The 15,998-nt window shown below is 37.6% G+C and overlaps 1 protein-coding gene across 4 annotated transcripts in view; it reads left to right on the top strand.

Annotated features, from left to right (window-relative positions):
- Window positions 1-483: 483 nt before the first annotated feature.
- LOC126817645 (gonadotropin-releasing hormone receptor) overlaps window positions 484-15,998 on the top strand; it is a 101,399-nt gene continuing 85,884 nt past the window's right edge. For 3 of the 4 annotated variants that reach the window (XM_050544747.2, XM_050544744.2, XM_050544748.2), the window contains exons 1-2: window positions 858-1,682; window positions 12,743-12,947. In XM_050544747.2, coding sequence (XP_050400704.1) covers window positions 1,071-1,682; window positions 12,743-12,947 — 817 coding nt within the window. In that variant the 5' untranslated portion in view covers window positions 858-1,070. Of the gene's footprint in view, window positions 586-857; window positions 1,683-12,742; window positions 12,948-15,998 lie in introns of those variants that run through there. The other variant, XM_050544745.2, reaches the window with a different exon arrangement.

The raw sequence follows: 15,998 nt of genomic DNA, 5'->3' as shown, positions 1-15,998 counted from the left end.
CGCCGGTTTACTCAATGATACATCACTCACGTGCTAACCATTCGACCATCCATCCCCGCCCCCTCCCTATTTTGGGACCGAAATTTGCGGTGAGTACGGCAGTGCTTGAGAGGGGTTGGGTCTAATCAAACGAAACATCGCGAGGAGTATGGCTGGACACTGCGCAAATTTTCCTCATAGAATAGTATATGCGTTAGGGCCGCCTTCATGTGCCGAGTTGCTGTGGAAAGGTATGGCGTTACGCCTCATTTCGTGTTGCATTACGATTATTGTTTCATGAATGGCGAGTAGGAATGCCGTGAATTCAGCGTGTAAAAATTACTGAAATATGAAAACTGAGCGCGTGTCAGCAAGTTAACAATTTTCAATACTGTGAAAGGTAGACTCCTAAACTTTTACGCCGTGCTGACTGCACGCGACATTTCCATCTCGTAGCTTAGCTATACACAGCGGTAATACAGTTGATGCAGGTAATAACTGATAAGCGATACCACGACGGGGTTAGTATATCAGTATCATTGCTATCGAATAGGGTGAGCGTCACTCAATAATTACAAATGGAAGGCGATACACACTCTTATAAAGGTTTTTCGGTTTTCTAACTAAAAAAAAACAATTCATAATCAAATGATTACTTTTATATGTTTATTGTTTCGTGTAGGGATGAGCGGTACCACAGCGGAGTGAGTGTAAGAATTATTGATATTTAACGTGTGGTGTGCGCGACTTGTTTAGAGTATATACAAACTAAGCAAGCTGCACCGCCCTTTTGTCATAAAGTAAAGCAAGTCGAAGTGTGACAAGCAACTGCTATATATAATACAGTTAGAGCTAGTCCAACTAGCGTGCGACTGGGTAGTCTCGCTATTGTTCTCTAACAAAGTTCCGGTTGTTGTGTAGAGACGGTCTTCATATTACGTTACACTCCATCAATGAAACACGAAACGTTACGTCAGAACAAGACAGAGATTTATAGCTGCTTTTGTAATACTTTTATAGACCTTACTTTTTCTTTTCTTTCCAGAACCGTGCCGATCATAATGGCTTTAATGGAAGCGGACTAAAAAAATATGGAACGGCATTCGGAGTCCTTGCAAGAAAAGTTACACCACGGAGATTTACAGATACATGTAGCCGATTCAATTGTTTATAATACGAGCATGGTGCACGGCGATCACAATAACAGCGAAATGGCAGTGAATATCTCTGGAGTGAACCTCGGTGGTCAGACAACGCCATTTGATATGTATGATGAACCCCCACCTCAATTTGATGATATCAGTATGACCAAATCTGTTGTGTTTGGAACGATGTTTGTGATTTCATTTTTTGGGAATACTGCAACATTGATACAGATGTATCGTATGCGACATCGGAAATCAACAATTAATACACTAATTGTTAATCTGGCCATCGCTGATCTTCTTATCACGTTTTTCTGTTTGTCCGGTGAAGGAATATGGGCAGCCACCGTTCAGTGGTATGGAGGAGTAGCTATGTGTAAAATCGTCAAATATGTTCAAGTTTTTTCTCTATACCTCTCCACTTATATTACTGTGGCTATAGGTTTGGATCGTTGTGTTGCTATTTTGGATCCTATGAGGAGGAAAAGTGCCCCAACACGAGTTCGGACTATGATTATTCTTGCCTGGTTTTTCAGTGCCTTATTCAGCATTCCTCAGGTTGGTCGAATGTTTGTCTCTTACTTTAATTATTAAGTCCGTTGGTCGAATGTTTGTTCCTTACTTTAATTATTAAGTCCATCCATCGAATGTTTGTCTATATTTTGATTATTAAGTCCATGGATCGAATGCTTGCCCCTTACTTTAATTGATTAAGGATTTTGGAACGCATTAGGGACAGAAGAAGGACCATAGAGGCCCAAAGCTAATAGAAAAGGGAGTTGCCCCCTCCCTCACCATATATAAACAATTCAAAATATAAACAATAATAAACAATAAATTTTTGTTTTATTATTTTTCAAAATAAATCAAAGCTTATCGTGTCAAACACGCATGGTTAGAGTTCTATGGTTTTATAAACATCATTATCAGTTGAGACAATGTAGCTTATTTTGTTTATGGTTAATCCAGCCCCGGGGCGATATCAGTTTAACAAAAAATCACTGGTTGTTGAAAGATCGAAAGTTAACCCTGTTTTGAAATATTGAAAGTTGATATTTTTTTATTGAAATATTGAAAGTTGATATTTTTTTATTGAAATATTGAAAGTTGATATTTTTTTTAAATGATATGTTTTATTTGAAATATTGAAATTTGATATTTTGTTGAAAAAATATAGAAAGTTGTTTTATTCTATCCAATTACTAAAAGTCATTCAGAGACTATTTTATAGAAATATCGAAAGTTAACATTTTGTTGGAATATCGAAGGTTAACATTCAGTTGTAATATCAAAAGTTAACATTTTATAGAAATATCGAAAGTTAACATTTTGTTGGAATATCGAAGGTTAACATTCAGTTGTAATATCAAAAGTTAACATTTTATAGAAATATCGAAAGTTAACATTTTGTTGGAATATCGAAAGTTAACATTCAGTTGAAATATCGAAGATTAACATTCAGTTGTAGTATCAAAAGTTAACATTTTGTTGGAATATCGAAGGTTAACATTCAGTTGTAGTATCAAAAGTTAACATTTGTACAGATATTTAAAGTTAAAGATAACATTTTATTGAAATATTTAAAGTTCAACTTAAATTAATATTTTGAAGAAAACTAAAAATAAATATGCTGTAGATAAGTAATAAAATGTAAATAATTTAAGATACTAAAGATACGTTATGGGAGATTAGGTAAAGAACTGGCAGTTCTCACCATAATAGTTAAAAACTAGATAATGTAAAGGGAATTTTGCTGAAAATTTAAAGTCAAATTGATCAACTATGAATCGAGAATAAAGCGATTGAAATTTCGGCCTAGCTTCGATCATCATTACTAAAGTCGGTACGATAAAAAAACATAGTCTCGATTATCCATTTCATGATTAAATCATGAATGAAAAATAATTAGCAAATCGGATCATAATCCAATAAATATCGCAGGCTAGAGTTGACATCGAGAGTAGATTATGGTCTGGATAAGTTTTAAATTAATATCTAATTAATAGTTTAGATAACATTTCAGGCCTAAAGAAAGACCTGCAATAGGCAGATTTAGCTCTTGCATAATGTATGTTTAAAAAACACTCATGAAGCATAAAGCCTGCGAAAAGCAAAATTGCTAAAGCAAGAGCAATTTATCAAGATTAACATTAGTTCGTCAAACACTATTTGACTATTTTAGAATTAAAACATTTATGCAAAATATTAAATGTGCTTCTGGGCTCGGTATTGAACTTTAAATATTTTAAAAGTCTTCACGAAATGCCAATTATGCCAAAGTCTGTTCTTAAATAACAATATTAATGCTTGTACGTCCTCTAGCTATTATATCGATTTTGGATTTCATTTTGTGGACACTTTGTCTTTTCGTACCCTTTAGAAATTAGATTAAACCAAGGACCGCGATGAATGTTTGGTTCCGGGTTAGGGGCTTTGGGACATTCAAACCTGGTTCAGACCTTTAAAGGGTGACACTTGCGGGTAGGAACTGACAAGGAGAGCCTGTCTAGTGGATAGTCCATCGAGTTCCTGTAAAATATTGGTAGTGCACTTAAAATATTCCTTGGCGACTAGAATTCGATGAACAGTAGACTGAAATGAAGCTGTCCGGGCAAAATCCCCCTCCCCCGTCCCGCTGTTAATGAGACCTATGAAATGGAGCAATCTGATTAAAATCCAAATCTATATTTCGTTTCGTTTTGGATGGCCTACACTACATGCAGATCTGATCGGTTGTAGTGGGGGTCGCGTCATAGTTCATACGAGCACCTTTGACCCTATAACGTCAGACATTGATTATTCAACTAGCGTTGACGTTTTTAGTGGTTTTACAACAGTTCCGTGCATCGCACGCCAAGAACTCGCCGTAACAAACCGTTTCATTGGCTAATACATCGCATTAACCAGAACGCGGCTTATATATTATAACTTTTCCAGATTCTAGTGTTGTGAAGACATGTAAAACAAAATTTTGAACTATAAAAAACGACACGAAATAGGATTTATCCTCCCACATTTTAGCTCCGACTGGGCTAGTGAAGACGGCGATTCTTCAGCGAACAGCAATGGCGTTGTTAATTAAATTGTAAAACGAAATTATTAACAGCGTGTTTAAGAAATACGATCCAGCTTATTTAACTTTTGAAAGCCATCTTTGAGTTTTCATTTTTAAAAGGCCACGCCATTTTGATTTGACTGATTTTAAAATAAGATTATCAATTTAATAATAATAATAATAATAATCATCTTATATAGGGCTGGAATTCCAACCAAAACTCTGCTCATTGGCGCAAATGACAGAATCATTAAAGTCATTAACAAAATGACTGTCGGAATAGTTCTGTTTTTAAGTGCCTTTTAAAAGATTCTATATTGTCACTGTTTTTTACACTTTGTGGTAAAGAGTTCCAATTAATGGGAGCAGCGAAGGAGAAGGTACGATCAGCACGATTTGACTTTGTTAAAGATACGATCAGCACGATTTGACTTTGTTAAAGGTAGGATCAGCACGATTTGACTTTGTTAAAGGTACCATTAGTAGATTATTATCACATGATCTTTAAGTGTACGAGTGATTATTTTGTTTACAAGCTAGATCTCGTATATTACCTTTTAGGTTTTTACCTGGATAATGAATGAATGATTGTGCGGAAACGTCACACGAATAACATTGTCGGCAACAAGGGGAAATCTAAGGCCCCAGACATAATTGGTTTTTGGATGTATAATCTTGTTCAAATACGGTCAAACTACAGCTTGATATAAAGACTCAAAGTAACAAAAAATATTTGAGGTATTAATAATGAAGATATGAATTATAAGGTATTCTTTGAAAGCATAAAAATCTGCATTTGCATGTAGAATCGTCTTTTGACGCGATTTGTAGAGTACCTAGATTTGTTTTCAGATCTAGATTACTAGAGTGGTCAACACAATATCATCAGTAAGAAAGATTCCAAATACAAAGCTTGCACTGAGCGCAGAACATATTAGACACTTGTAACCAGCAAAATGTTTAAATGAAAGGGGAGAAACACTTGTTTCCGATAATGTAATAATCTTAGTTTCTTGTCAAATGGTGAATGTTGCCACTGCTTCACTTTCGTTCTATTTGCAGCATTATACCCGACGATAAGTCGCTGACAACGTATACAATTCTCGCTAGACAATTATGAACCCGTTCCACACAAATGTTAAGGATTTTATCGTGGGGTCCCGAAATACCCCTTGTATACGCACAAGGGTTAAGGGTTCTTTAACGCGCAAACCAACATTTATATGGGACCTCGGTTTTTCGTCCTATCCGAATTACTATCACAGAGATATAAAAATATAAAATATGTGCCATAATAACGTATTGACAGCTTATTAATAAATTCTGTTATCCAAGAGATGGTGTTAGCATATTCTTCCTGGTAAAGTTGTTAATTTATTGACATAAAACGACAAATGATAGTCAGTTCATACTGTTGCTGCGTGTCGTCGTTAAAGAAATTGCCATTAGAGTTAGGATGAGAATTGAAATAAAATGAACATCAAAGAGATGAAGTCACAGCTACCTGTTGTCTCAGAAGTTATGGAAATGACAGATTTTAATTCTGATCATTTATCATATTGATTTTTACCCGTGGACGCTTTTTAATATTGACAGAATCATTTTCTTTGATATTCTGGCTTTTAGTTTTGACTTATGATATTGACCTTTTCTTGTGGATAACTTAATTATCCTTGGATTCATGATAGCTCTGATATTTTCTTGTGAACTTTCTCAGTGTTGACTGCTGCTTTTTTTTCTTAAACATTCTGAAAAAGTTTAGTTTTGGCATTTTATGATATTTGCATTTTCTTTTGAACGGTTCTCAGTGTTGACAACTTCATTATCCTTAAAATTCTTGAATTTGACATTTTCTTGTGAATGGTTTTCAGTGTTCACAACTGCTGATATGAGTTGGGGTTTTTTTCCTTGCAATTCTGGATTTTAGTTTTGACATTTTCTTGTGACCGGTTCTCATAGATGACAGCCGGTTTTGTTTTTCATTTACATTCTGGCTTTTGATTGTATGACATTTTATGATATTGACTATTCTTGGGGTTGAGATTTTGGTTGTCCGTGGATTCTTTCTTTTAGCTTTGGTGTTTTCTTGTGAACGGTTTTCAGTGTTGGCAGCTGCTGGTGTTTTTTCTTGGCAATTCTGGCTTTAAGGTTTGGCATCTAATGATATTTCCGTTTTATGGTGTTGGTAGCATTGTTTTCTTTGAATTTCTTGATTTTAGTTTTGGTATTGTAGGCAATTGACTAATTATTGTGGATGGTTGACAGAGTTTGCTAGTTTATGATAGTTTTTCTTGTGGACGGTTCTTATAGTTGACAGCCTAAATGTTCTTGATATTCTGGATTTAAGGTGTTGGCGTTGAATGAGTTTAATTGTTTATTATTTAAATAACTTTCTTTGACATTCTGGATATTTTATGGACTGTTCTCATTGCACACAGCTTGATTGTTCTTGATATTTTGGATTTGATTTACATGTTTTCGTTGTTTACGACTTGATTGCTTTAGGTAGCCTATTCTGGATGTTAGCATTGATATGTAAATGAAAGGCCGAATATTTTAAGTATGGGTAGTCTAGTGGTCTAGCTGGCCGGTCACCTCTGGTGTGAGTCTTATCTGGTTTTGTGATAGGGATGTCTTCTCAACCTCGTGGTAGTGGTTTACTCCATGTACGCGGGTTTCTTCCCATAGAAAAGATCCCTGCGCATGTGCTAAGTATAATAAAATACGACAACTTGCGATATTCCATTCGATGGAAGCGGACGTTAAAAACGAAGACCAACGAGTCTAAGCGTGCGCATCAAATCGTAAGATCAGATACAACTTACCCTGGATACTGTTATTGTCCTTCATGTCGAGTAAACGTATCTAGTATATTATTATCATACCGTAGTCTAGGTTACGACGACGGACTGATTACGATTTGTTTTCGACTAGGATAAAATTAGCTTAATTTAAATCAACGAGTCAATCATATCTCAAATTATGTATTGGGCGGTAAATTGTAATATGAACAATAACAGGACAAATGAAATGGAATGATATTTGACGTACCAATTTTCGGCACTGAAGGGGGTATTGAAGTATGTTACTGCCTACTCTTATTTCGAATTCCATCTGTTCGAGAGAGAGATGGGATTTAACGTTCGCTCAATACCCCGATGACCCAATGCCCAGGGAGAGAGCGAGGAAGAGAGAAAGGGAGGGGGTTTAACGTCCACCTGTATAAACTAGGTCATATTTTTCAGTTTTATTTTAATGTTTCTCTTGCGCGTAGGGTTCTTTGGCAGTGGAAGGAAACCGGAGAACCCGGAGAAAATCCAAGAGCTTGGATAGTCGACCCTACTCCTTTTCACGTGCAACCGGGGAATCGAATCTAGGTCATTTGACTATAAAATACGTGTCTATACGTTTGCTGAATGACTGATAGGCTGATGACATTCGGTAAACCTCGGCAGACTCTGGTTCACGTCGTAGCTTTAAATCTAGTCAAGCAATGTAAGCGTTTATTATCGGAAGTACATAACAAACAACATACAGTTTCTTGAGATGAAAATACTCTTCACGGGCGTCATAAAACACTCTTCACAGACGTCATAAAACACTCTTCACGGGTGTCATAAAACACTCTCCACAGCCGTCATAAAACACTCTTCACAGGTGTCATAAAACACTCTTCACAGGTGTCATAAATACTCTTCACAGCCGTCATAAAACACTCTTCACAGCCGTCATAAAACATTCTTCACAGCCGTCATAAAACACTCTTCACGTTCGTCTTCATGGGCGCCGCCATTTCTAACCTGGGAATTCGTCATACAGACGAGGGTAGATGTAGGGTACTGAAGTTTGGTGAGGTGTGCCAAATGAGACTGATGAGTTAAAATATATAAGATGGAACAACTGATCCAGTTAGCCATCGTGATCCGGGAAGAGGTTGATGACGTGGATATATTTACATTTTCATTAATTGTAGGCGACTCCATTGTTTAGAGAAAATAATTAAATAATTATATATCGTTGATCTGTTTTCAAGTCAACCGTGTACTCTTACGTAATCATGTTGCGTGCACGCACAAGATCCCACGACACTTGGCATGCGATAACGCGTAGCTGAAAACACTGATACATCACACATATACATGGCGTGGAGGGTTGGATGGCGTGCGCGTTGTATCATAAGGCCTGTCATTGAGTTAAATGGCGTTGTTTCGATTCCCCGGTTGTACGTGACAAGAAGTATGGTCGCCTATCCAACCCCTACGCGCAAGCGAAGTAATGAAATAAAATTGAACCATATGTTAGTCCCGAAATGACCTACATGTAGTTTGTGTCGAGTGGACGTTAAACCCCCCCCCCCTCCCTCTCTCTCGTTTTATACATGGCAGGAAAGTAGACCGTTAAACCCAATTTCATTTCATTTCCTTTCCGTCTTGGGATACACAAGAAAAGATTACGTAGGAGTTCAAAAAAAAGTTATTCATATTTCAAACATCTATATATGAAGAATCTGAGATATTTACCAATTTAGCATTCATCTTTTTTAGATATTTTTTATTGTGTACGAGGCTTTTATCGCTGGTAAAGATATGTATCTTCTGTAATTAATATTGCAAAATATGGCGACATCTTTTACTTTTCGAAATCATTGTACGAATGAATCAGCCCGATAATTATTTTAAATTTTAATGTAACGATGACGTAAAGGAAAGAGCTTAAATAAAACTTGAATTTATTTTGAGCTTTTTGAAACTTCTTTTTTATTTAGTGGGTGGGTTATCTGCCGAAACAAAAATCTCTATTTATGGCTACGCGATAAGATTGGGAATCATTTTAAGACATGACGTAAAATGTGAAACATTAAAATATATTTTTTTTTTATCCAGTCGATGAAAATTTATGCTTCCTAAGAGAAGCCGAGTGTTCTAACGGGTATCATTGAATCAAGTAGTGCCCATTTTATTCAGATGCACGAAAAAACACAATCAATTAAACCACTCCTATTTGGCATACCAATAACATTTTTTTAAAATAATACATGAATGCTTTGATGTCACCAGACGTTTCAATATCAAATTTAAATTATGTTATTAACTAGCACATCTTCTTTCATTTGTTGGGGGGTTTGATGGCCGAATGGTTAGAACGTGCGCGCTGTGCTGTATCATACGGTCTGTCATTGAGTCAACTGGCGGAGTTTCTATTCCCCGGTTGTACGTGACAAGGAGTAGAGTCGCCTGTCCAACCTCGTGGGTTTTCTCCGGGTCCTCCGGTTTCCTCCCACTGCTAAAGACCCCTAGGCGCAAGCGGATTATTGAAATAAAATTGAACCATGTGTTAGTCCCGAAATGACCTAGTTTGTGTCGAGTGGACGTTAAACCCCATTTCTCTCTCTCTTCTTTCATTTGTTATAAATAGTGTGTATATAACTTATCTACTTTATATGTTTTCTTATGTTATATGTTATATATTCCTTGTATGAGGAGAGGGGTAATATATAGGCTATGCCTCGTTCCCTGGCCCGTTTTCATCCGTTTCAAATAAAATATTGTTTACAAAGCAAAAAGTAGTAGGGTCGCTCCTTCAATCGAGGGGTTTTATCCGGGTCATCCTTTTTCTGCCACTGCTGAAGATCCTTACGCACAAGGATATTATTGAAGTAAATTTACATCATGTGTTAGTCCCAAAATGAGCTTGTTTAGTCGAGTGGACGTTAAACACTGCCTCTTTGTATGTAGTTCACTGTACGTTCTACTGTAGTTCTTATGACGTCATCGAGTAACAAAAAGCACAGAAATCCCAATAGATTTTGCTTAAAACATTTAAAAAGTAACGAGTTTAAATGTTATACAAATTAAAGCGATGTTGTTATTGCGTGTCGCATGATATTATAATTATACAGGTGAAGCATGATAAATATTACATTTAGTTATCGTTTGATTAAAATATTGCGTTTTATGCCGCAATGGCGTTTTGCATTAATTTGTACCTGTAAAAAAAAAATAGATACTCTTTCCATGCGATAAAACAAAGACATTAAAATAGCCTGAGTGAAGAAAATAAATACAGTAGCATAGATATTGCATGTCAGCATGCGTTTTAAAAGGTTAATTTCAAACTTTTTAAATAAAACGTTTTGTAAACAGGTCTTTTCATCAACTATTTTAAGAAAGTCAGTTAATAAATGAAATGATAACGCCATGTAAATTTGCAAGAGGCATTATCAATCTCACTGAAATGAAATAGGGGTTAACGTCCTACTGTTCTACTCCGACTGGGCTAATGAAATCGGGCACACGCCATACAGTGTGCTATGAGGGACATTTTGCCCAGACAGCGACGCTACGGCCTACTCTTATATCGAATTCCAACTGTCAAGTTATCTTTTACCTGTACGCCAATGTGTACACAAGACCTCGGTTTTTCATACCATCCGAACAACTAGACAATTGTCCTTGCCAGGCCCTCCTTCCTGCATCATTGACAAGCGGAAACCAAGCCCTAAAATCCCGATAAACTTTCTCGCCCAACACCAGGATCGAACCCGCGGCCTCCTCCAGACTAGCGAGCCTGCTTCTTACACACTGAGCCATCGCGTAGCTCTCCAATCTCGCTGAGAACACATATATTAGGAAAGGCGAGGGGGAGAGAGAGAAATGGGGTTTAACGTCCACTCGACACAAACTAGGTCATTTCGGGACTAACATATGGTTTCATTTTATTTCAATAATTCGCTTGCGCGTAGGGGTCTTTAGCAGTGGGAGGAAACCGGAGGAAACCGGAGGAACCGGAGAAAACCCACGAGGTTGGACAGGCAACCTTACTCCTTGTCACGTACAACAGGGGAATCGAAACCCCGCCAGTTGACTTAATGGCAGACCGTATGATACAGCGCGCGCGTGCTAACCATTCGGCCATCCACCCCCCACCCCCCACCCCCCGGAAAGGAGAGGGATAACAACAACACTCTCTTACAAGAATAACAGGGACTGGATAAACCGAAACATCTGTGTAGCTACTGGATCAAACGATAATGCCAGAGTAGACATTAATAGATATTTAAAATCCTCACTCAATAGATAAAAAAACTCGACTTGGGTGCAGGAAATAACAGGTGGTTTATCCATTGTCATAATGTTTGAGGTTAAAGACCTGTTATAATAGATATTATTAATATGAATTTTATCATATTATATAAAATAATCACTAGGTCGGTTTCATATTATTTAATTCAGTCTCTATAAGTAACTTGATCATATTTAGTAACGGCAGGTGCTCTACGGTGAACTTGGGGGAAGGTGTGGCGTTCGACACCGTATCTGGTTTGGCCCAGTCGCACTAAGATATTTTTACATCTAATTCGAATACCACTTTTAAAATAATCGTAGACTCAAGCCTGGTACTTGGGGTACGGAGGCGTGGTTTGACACCCAGCAGTATCTGGTTTCAACCAATCACACCAAGAAAATAGATATCATAAAAATAATTATACCACATTCAAGATATCATTGGACTCACGATTAATGTGGGTGGTCGGATAGCCGAACGGTTAGTGCGTGTGCGCTGTATCATAAGGTCTGTCATTGAGTCAACTGGCGTGGTTGTACGTGACAAGGAGTAGGGTTGCCTGTCCAACCTCGTGGGTTTTCTCCGGATCCTCCGGTTTCCTCCCACTGCTAAAGACTCCTAGCGGAAGCGAATTATTGAAACCAAATTGAACCATATGTTAGTCCCGAAATAACCTAGTTTGTGTCGAATGGCCGTTATCCCCCCTCTCTCTCTCACTCTCTCCATCTCTCTCTCTCTCTCTCTCTACGGTATATAGAAAGTCAAATATAGGGCATCATATGTTTGATCAAGACGAGAGTATCAATGTCGATAGTTGCATGTCAATAAATCAGTAATTGTTATTCCATTAATAGTTGTTAGTGTGTTACTGTTCAATTACTAAATGCCACTTCAAGAAGAAATAGTACATCACAGTTGTCTTTCTATCACAGGAAGGTCACAGACTAAAATATGTTTTTTTTTTATTCAATGCTCCAGCTGCACCTAATCCTTTGTAAATCTGAATTGTCCAAAACACGCGATAGGGATTAAATTGTTGTTTTTGTTTACGTGGGAGTAGATTCGACACATTTCTTCAGAAATGTATATTTATCAGAACGATTGGGTCGTGGAGGCTAATTGAAATATCATTTGTTACTTTATGTATCGTCAGCTCGTATAAGTTAATTATGATTAAACACGCGATCCTTGACGATACATTTAAGAGTTAGGAGGTGGGGGCAGATTGTGGATCAATCGAAGCAATTTCGAGATAGTTTTGTAGTCCACTCAACACCATCGGGCCATCTGTAAATGTCTTTAATTTGTTAACGAACCATACAAACCCAAACAAAACACTACAAAAAAAACAAACAAAAAAATCCCCAACAAAAACAAAATAAAAAAAAAAAAAAACAAAACCCCAAAACAAACAACAAGTGAACATAAACTGTTTTCCTTTAATTAATTAGACAACGTGTTATAATCGATTGTTTATTTGTGTATTTATTTGTTTCAGGCTGTTATATTTAACGTTAGACGAGGTCCATTTAAACAGGAATTCTACCAGTGTGTTACGATGGGGTCTTACGCTAAAATGTGGCAAAGACAGGTGTACTCCATATCATCTCTGCTATTAATGTTTATGATACCGCTCGTGATTATAGGTACAGCTTATGGGCTTATTTTTAGTACGATATCAAGAAAATCTAAAGAATTCACTGGTAAGTTAGAAATAATATTACTAATGATCTATTCACCGAGTTTCCATGCTGGATCGCCAACAAGGAGGTCTCTGGTTCGCCTTCACGGGTGTTGGGCGAGAAGGCTCTTCTGGATTTACTTTGTCAGTGGTGCACGAGGGATAATCTGGCACTGAACAACGTCTAGTCGTTCGAATGGAACAATAAACCGTGGTCACGTGTATTCTTTTGCATGATTAACTTTAGGAGTTCATTAAACACTGCATAATTGCCCCCATAATCAACTGTATGGCATATGTCCGTCTTCATTAGCTGAGAAGATGGGATGAATTACAATTTGAGTGTATGCCCCTCTGAACCATTCATTTTGTATATCAGAACATCCCGTGATATATGCTATTCAGGGGCATGTACTTAAAACATTATACTTCTACGTTTCAAAATTTGTAAAAGAAATTGTAACAGTCTTAATTGATCACGAGGATTTTTTACCGTAGCTCTTAACCTTTGTGTACGTGCTATATCTTTTTATGATATTTTAAAACGTTGTCGCGTACAATTCAACCTTAGACATCGTTAGAGCTTGTTGTTGAATCTATATGAACTATCCACAATTCAATAACAATAGGAAAGGTCACAAAAAACGGAATGTAGCATAATTATTCAAGTCTGTGATGAAACAAAATACGGTCACACTGTGGTTAGCGTTTTCTCTAACTTGTTCATATCGCGATATCTACGTAAACACTGAGTATGTATTAGAGCAATGTTTTTAGAGGAATATCAGAAAGCATAACGGTTTTATTACTTGTTATGTCATTAACAATTGTAGATCTATATGATAACCGTATTTTTTTTATATTAATTATGGGCAGTAGGACAGATAAACTGATTTCATAACCGTAACACACAGAATGTAACCGTGCTAGAGTGTTGTGGGAATACGCCATTGATGCTATTGATAAGGTGTTCAGTGTCTGCCAGAAGCTTTTCTCGTCAATTTTGGCACGATATATACACGTAGATAAAATAAATTGTTGGTAATTAGTGAATAGAAAGACAAATGTACTCAACTCAAAAGTACAACAAAACGATGTTAGCTGGGTGAACAATCATATACTGAGTGATGATTTTCCTATTTATTTTGCGATTGCTTTTTTTCTCTCTCAACATTTTGGCTTTTGATATATAATTGAGACAATGTATTGTTGTATGCTACTCCTGTTAGTGAGCCAGGATTTCGCAGCGGGTAAGGCACTGGCTCATTAGCCTAGAGCATAGAGAGAAAAATGGGGTGTAACGTCCACTCGACACAAACTAGGCAATTTCGGTACTAACATATGGTCCAATTTTTTTTAACAATTGGCTATCGTGCAAGGGTCTTTAGCAGTGGAGGAAAACCGGAGGATCCGGAGAAAACCCACGAGGTTGGATAGGCGACCCTACTCCTTGTCACGTACAAGTGGGAACTCTACACCACGCCACTTGACCTTATGGTCCAACGCGCACGCGTTAACCATTTGGTAACCCAAGCCCACTAACCAAGAGGATCCGAGTTCAATTGTCTGTTGTCAGTGGTAAAGGGACAGCGTCTAGTTCTTCGGATTAGACAGAAAACCAACGTCCCTTGTGCATGTTAACGAGCACGCAAAAGAACCCCGGACAGTTGTAATTCGATGAAGAACGTGCTAGCTGCCAATCATACTACACTGAATGTTCTACTTCATCTGCATTATATCGTTTGATGTAGAAAATGAAAGCGTTAAACCCAATTTCATTTACCACGTCATTTTACTGTGTGGTTTCCCCCTCTCAGTGATGCATTACGGAGGACCTAACAAGGACAGCTGTCTAGTCGTTCGGATGTGACGTAAACCGAGGACCCGTGTATACATTGACGTGCACGTAAAAGATCTCATGGTAGTTGGAATTCAATATAAGAGTAGGCCATAGTGCCGCTGGCCGGGCAAAATTTCCCTCATAGCACAATGTATGCCCGTCTTCAATAGCCCAGTCGGAGCAGAACAGTAGGACGTTAAACTCGATTTCATTTAATTTCATTTACCAATTTTTTATATCTCTCGGATGTTAATCTTCGAACGCAAATTTCGTTCAATTAGTAAGTTATCTATCTCGCAACGTAAATTAACAGGAATGATCAAGTCTAATCAATATGGTTAATTTTAACTCCGATCAAACGGTTCTACTAATAGACTTATTACATCAGTCAATTGTTTAAATAAGAACCCCCGTGGCCACTTCAAAAGAAAATGCAAACCATAAAAATTGCTGCGGGTTGAAATCAAAGACACACGCACAAATAAATAGGTATTTTATTTATTGCTGGAGGGCTCACCGAGTTGGTCATTGGGTCACAAACCAGGGGGTCCTGATTCAACCCGGATATTGTCCGAGCAAGTTCCTGTGTTGTTTCCGGTCGAATGTCATTGGCTTGTACAGGCCCAGTCCTTGACAGTGGTTATTGGTGGAGAGAAGGCAACAATGCCATTGGTATTGCGGGGCGTATCCCTGCAGGGCGTATCATTAGAAATGAAATGGGGTTGAACGTCCTACTGTTCTGCTCCAACTGGGCTTATGAAGACGGGCATATGCCATACAGTGTGCTATGAGGGAAACTGTGCCCAGACAACGGCACTACGGCCTACTCTTATATTCCAACTGTCAAGGGATATCTTATCTGTGGACACGGGACCTGTTTTTCGTCCCATCCGAACGACTAGACTGATGTTGTCCTTGTCAGACCCCCGTCCTGCATCACTGACAAGATGAAACCACGCTGGAAAACCCGATGAACTTTGCTCGGGATCGAACCGCCCTTGATCGGAATTTTAGTAATATTATGTAAACTCATTTCAGATCAATATTACAATAAAATAATGTTATGTAAGATAGCAGTATATAAATATATAAATGAATAAATTAACAATAAAAGTTATTGGCGATTAACTGCTCCAATAAACACTGTTCTTATCAGTACACGACACATGGTGATTTATGTTATGGTAGTAAGCTAGAGTTAATTCAACGTTTTAGAATTCTGATATATTTTAC

Source organism: Patella vulgata, chromosome 4 (genome assembly GCF_932274485.2).
Source record: "Patella vulgata chromosome 4, xgPatVulg1.2, whole genome shotgun sequence".
NCBI lineage: Eukaryota > Metazoa > Mollusca > Gastropoda > Patellidae > Patella > Patella vulgata.
The sequence above is the reverse complement of the archived record's forward strand: the minus strand, read 5'-3'. Positions and strand labels throughout refer to the sequence as shown.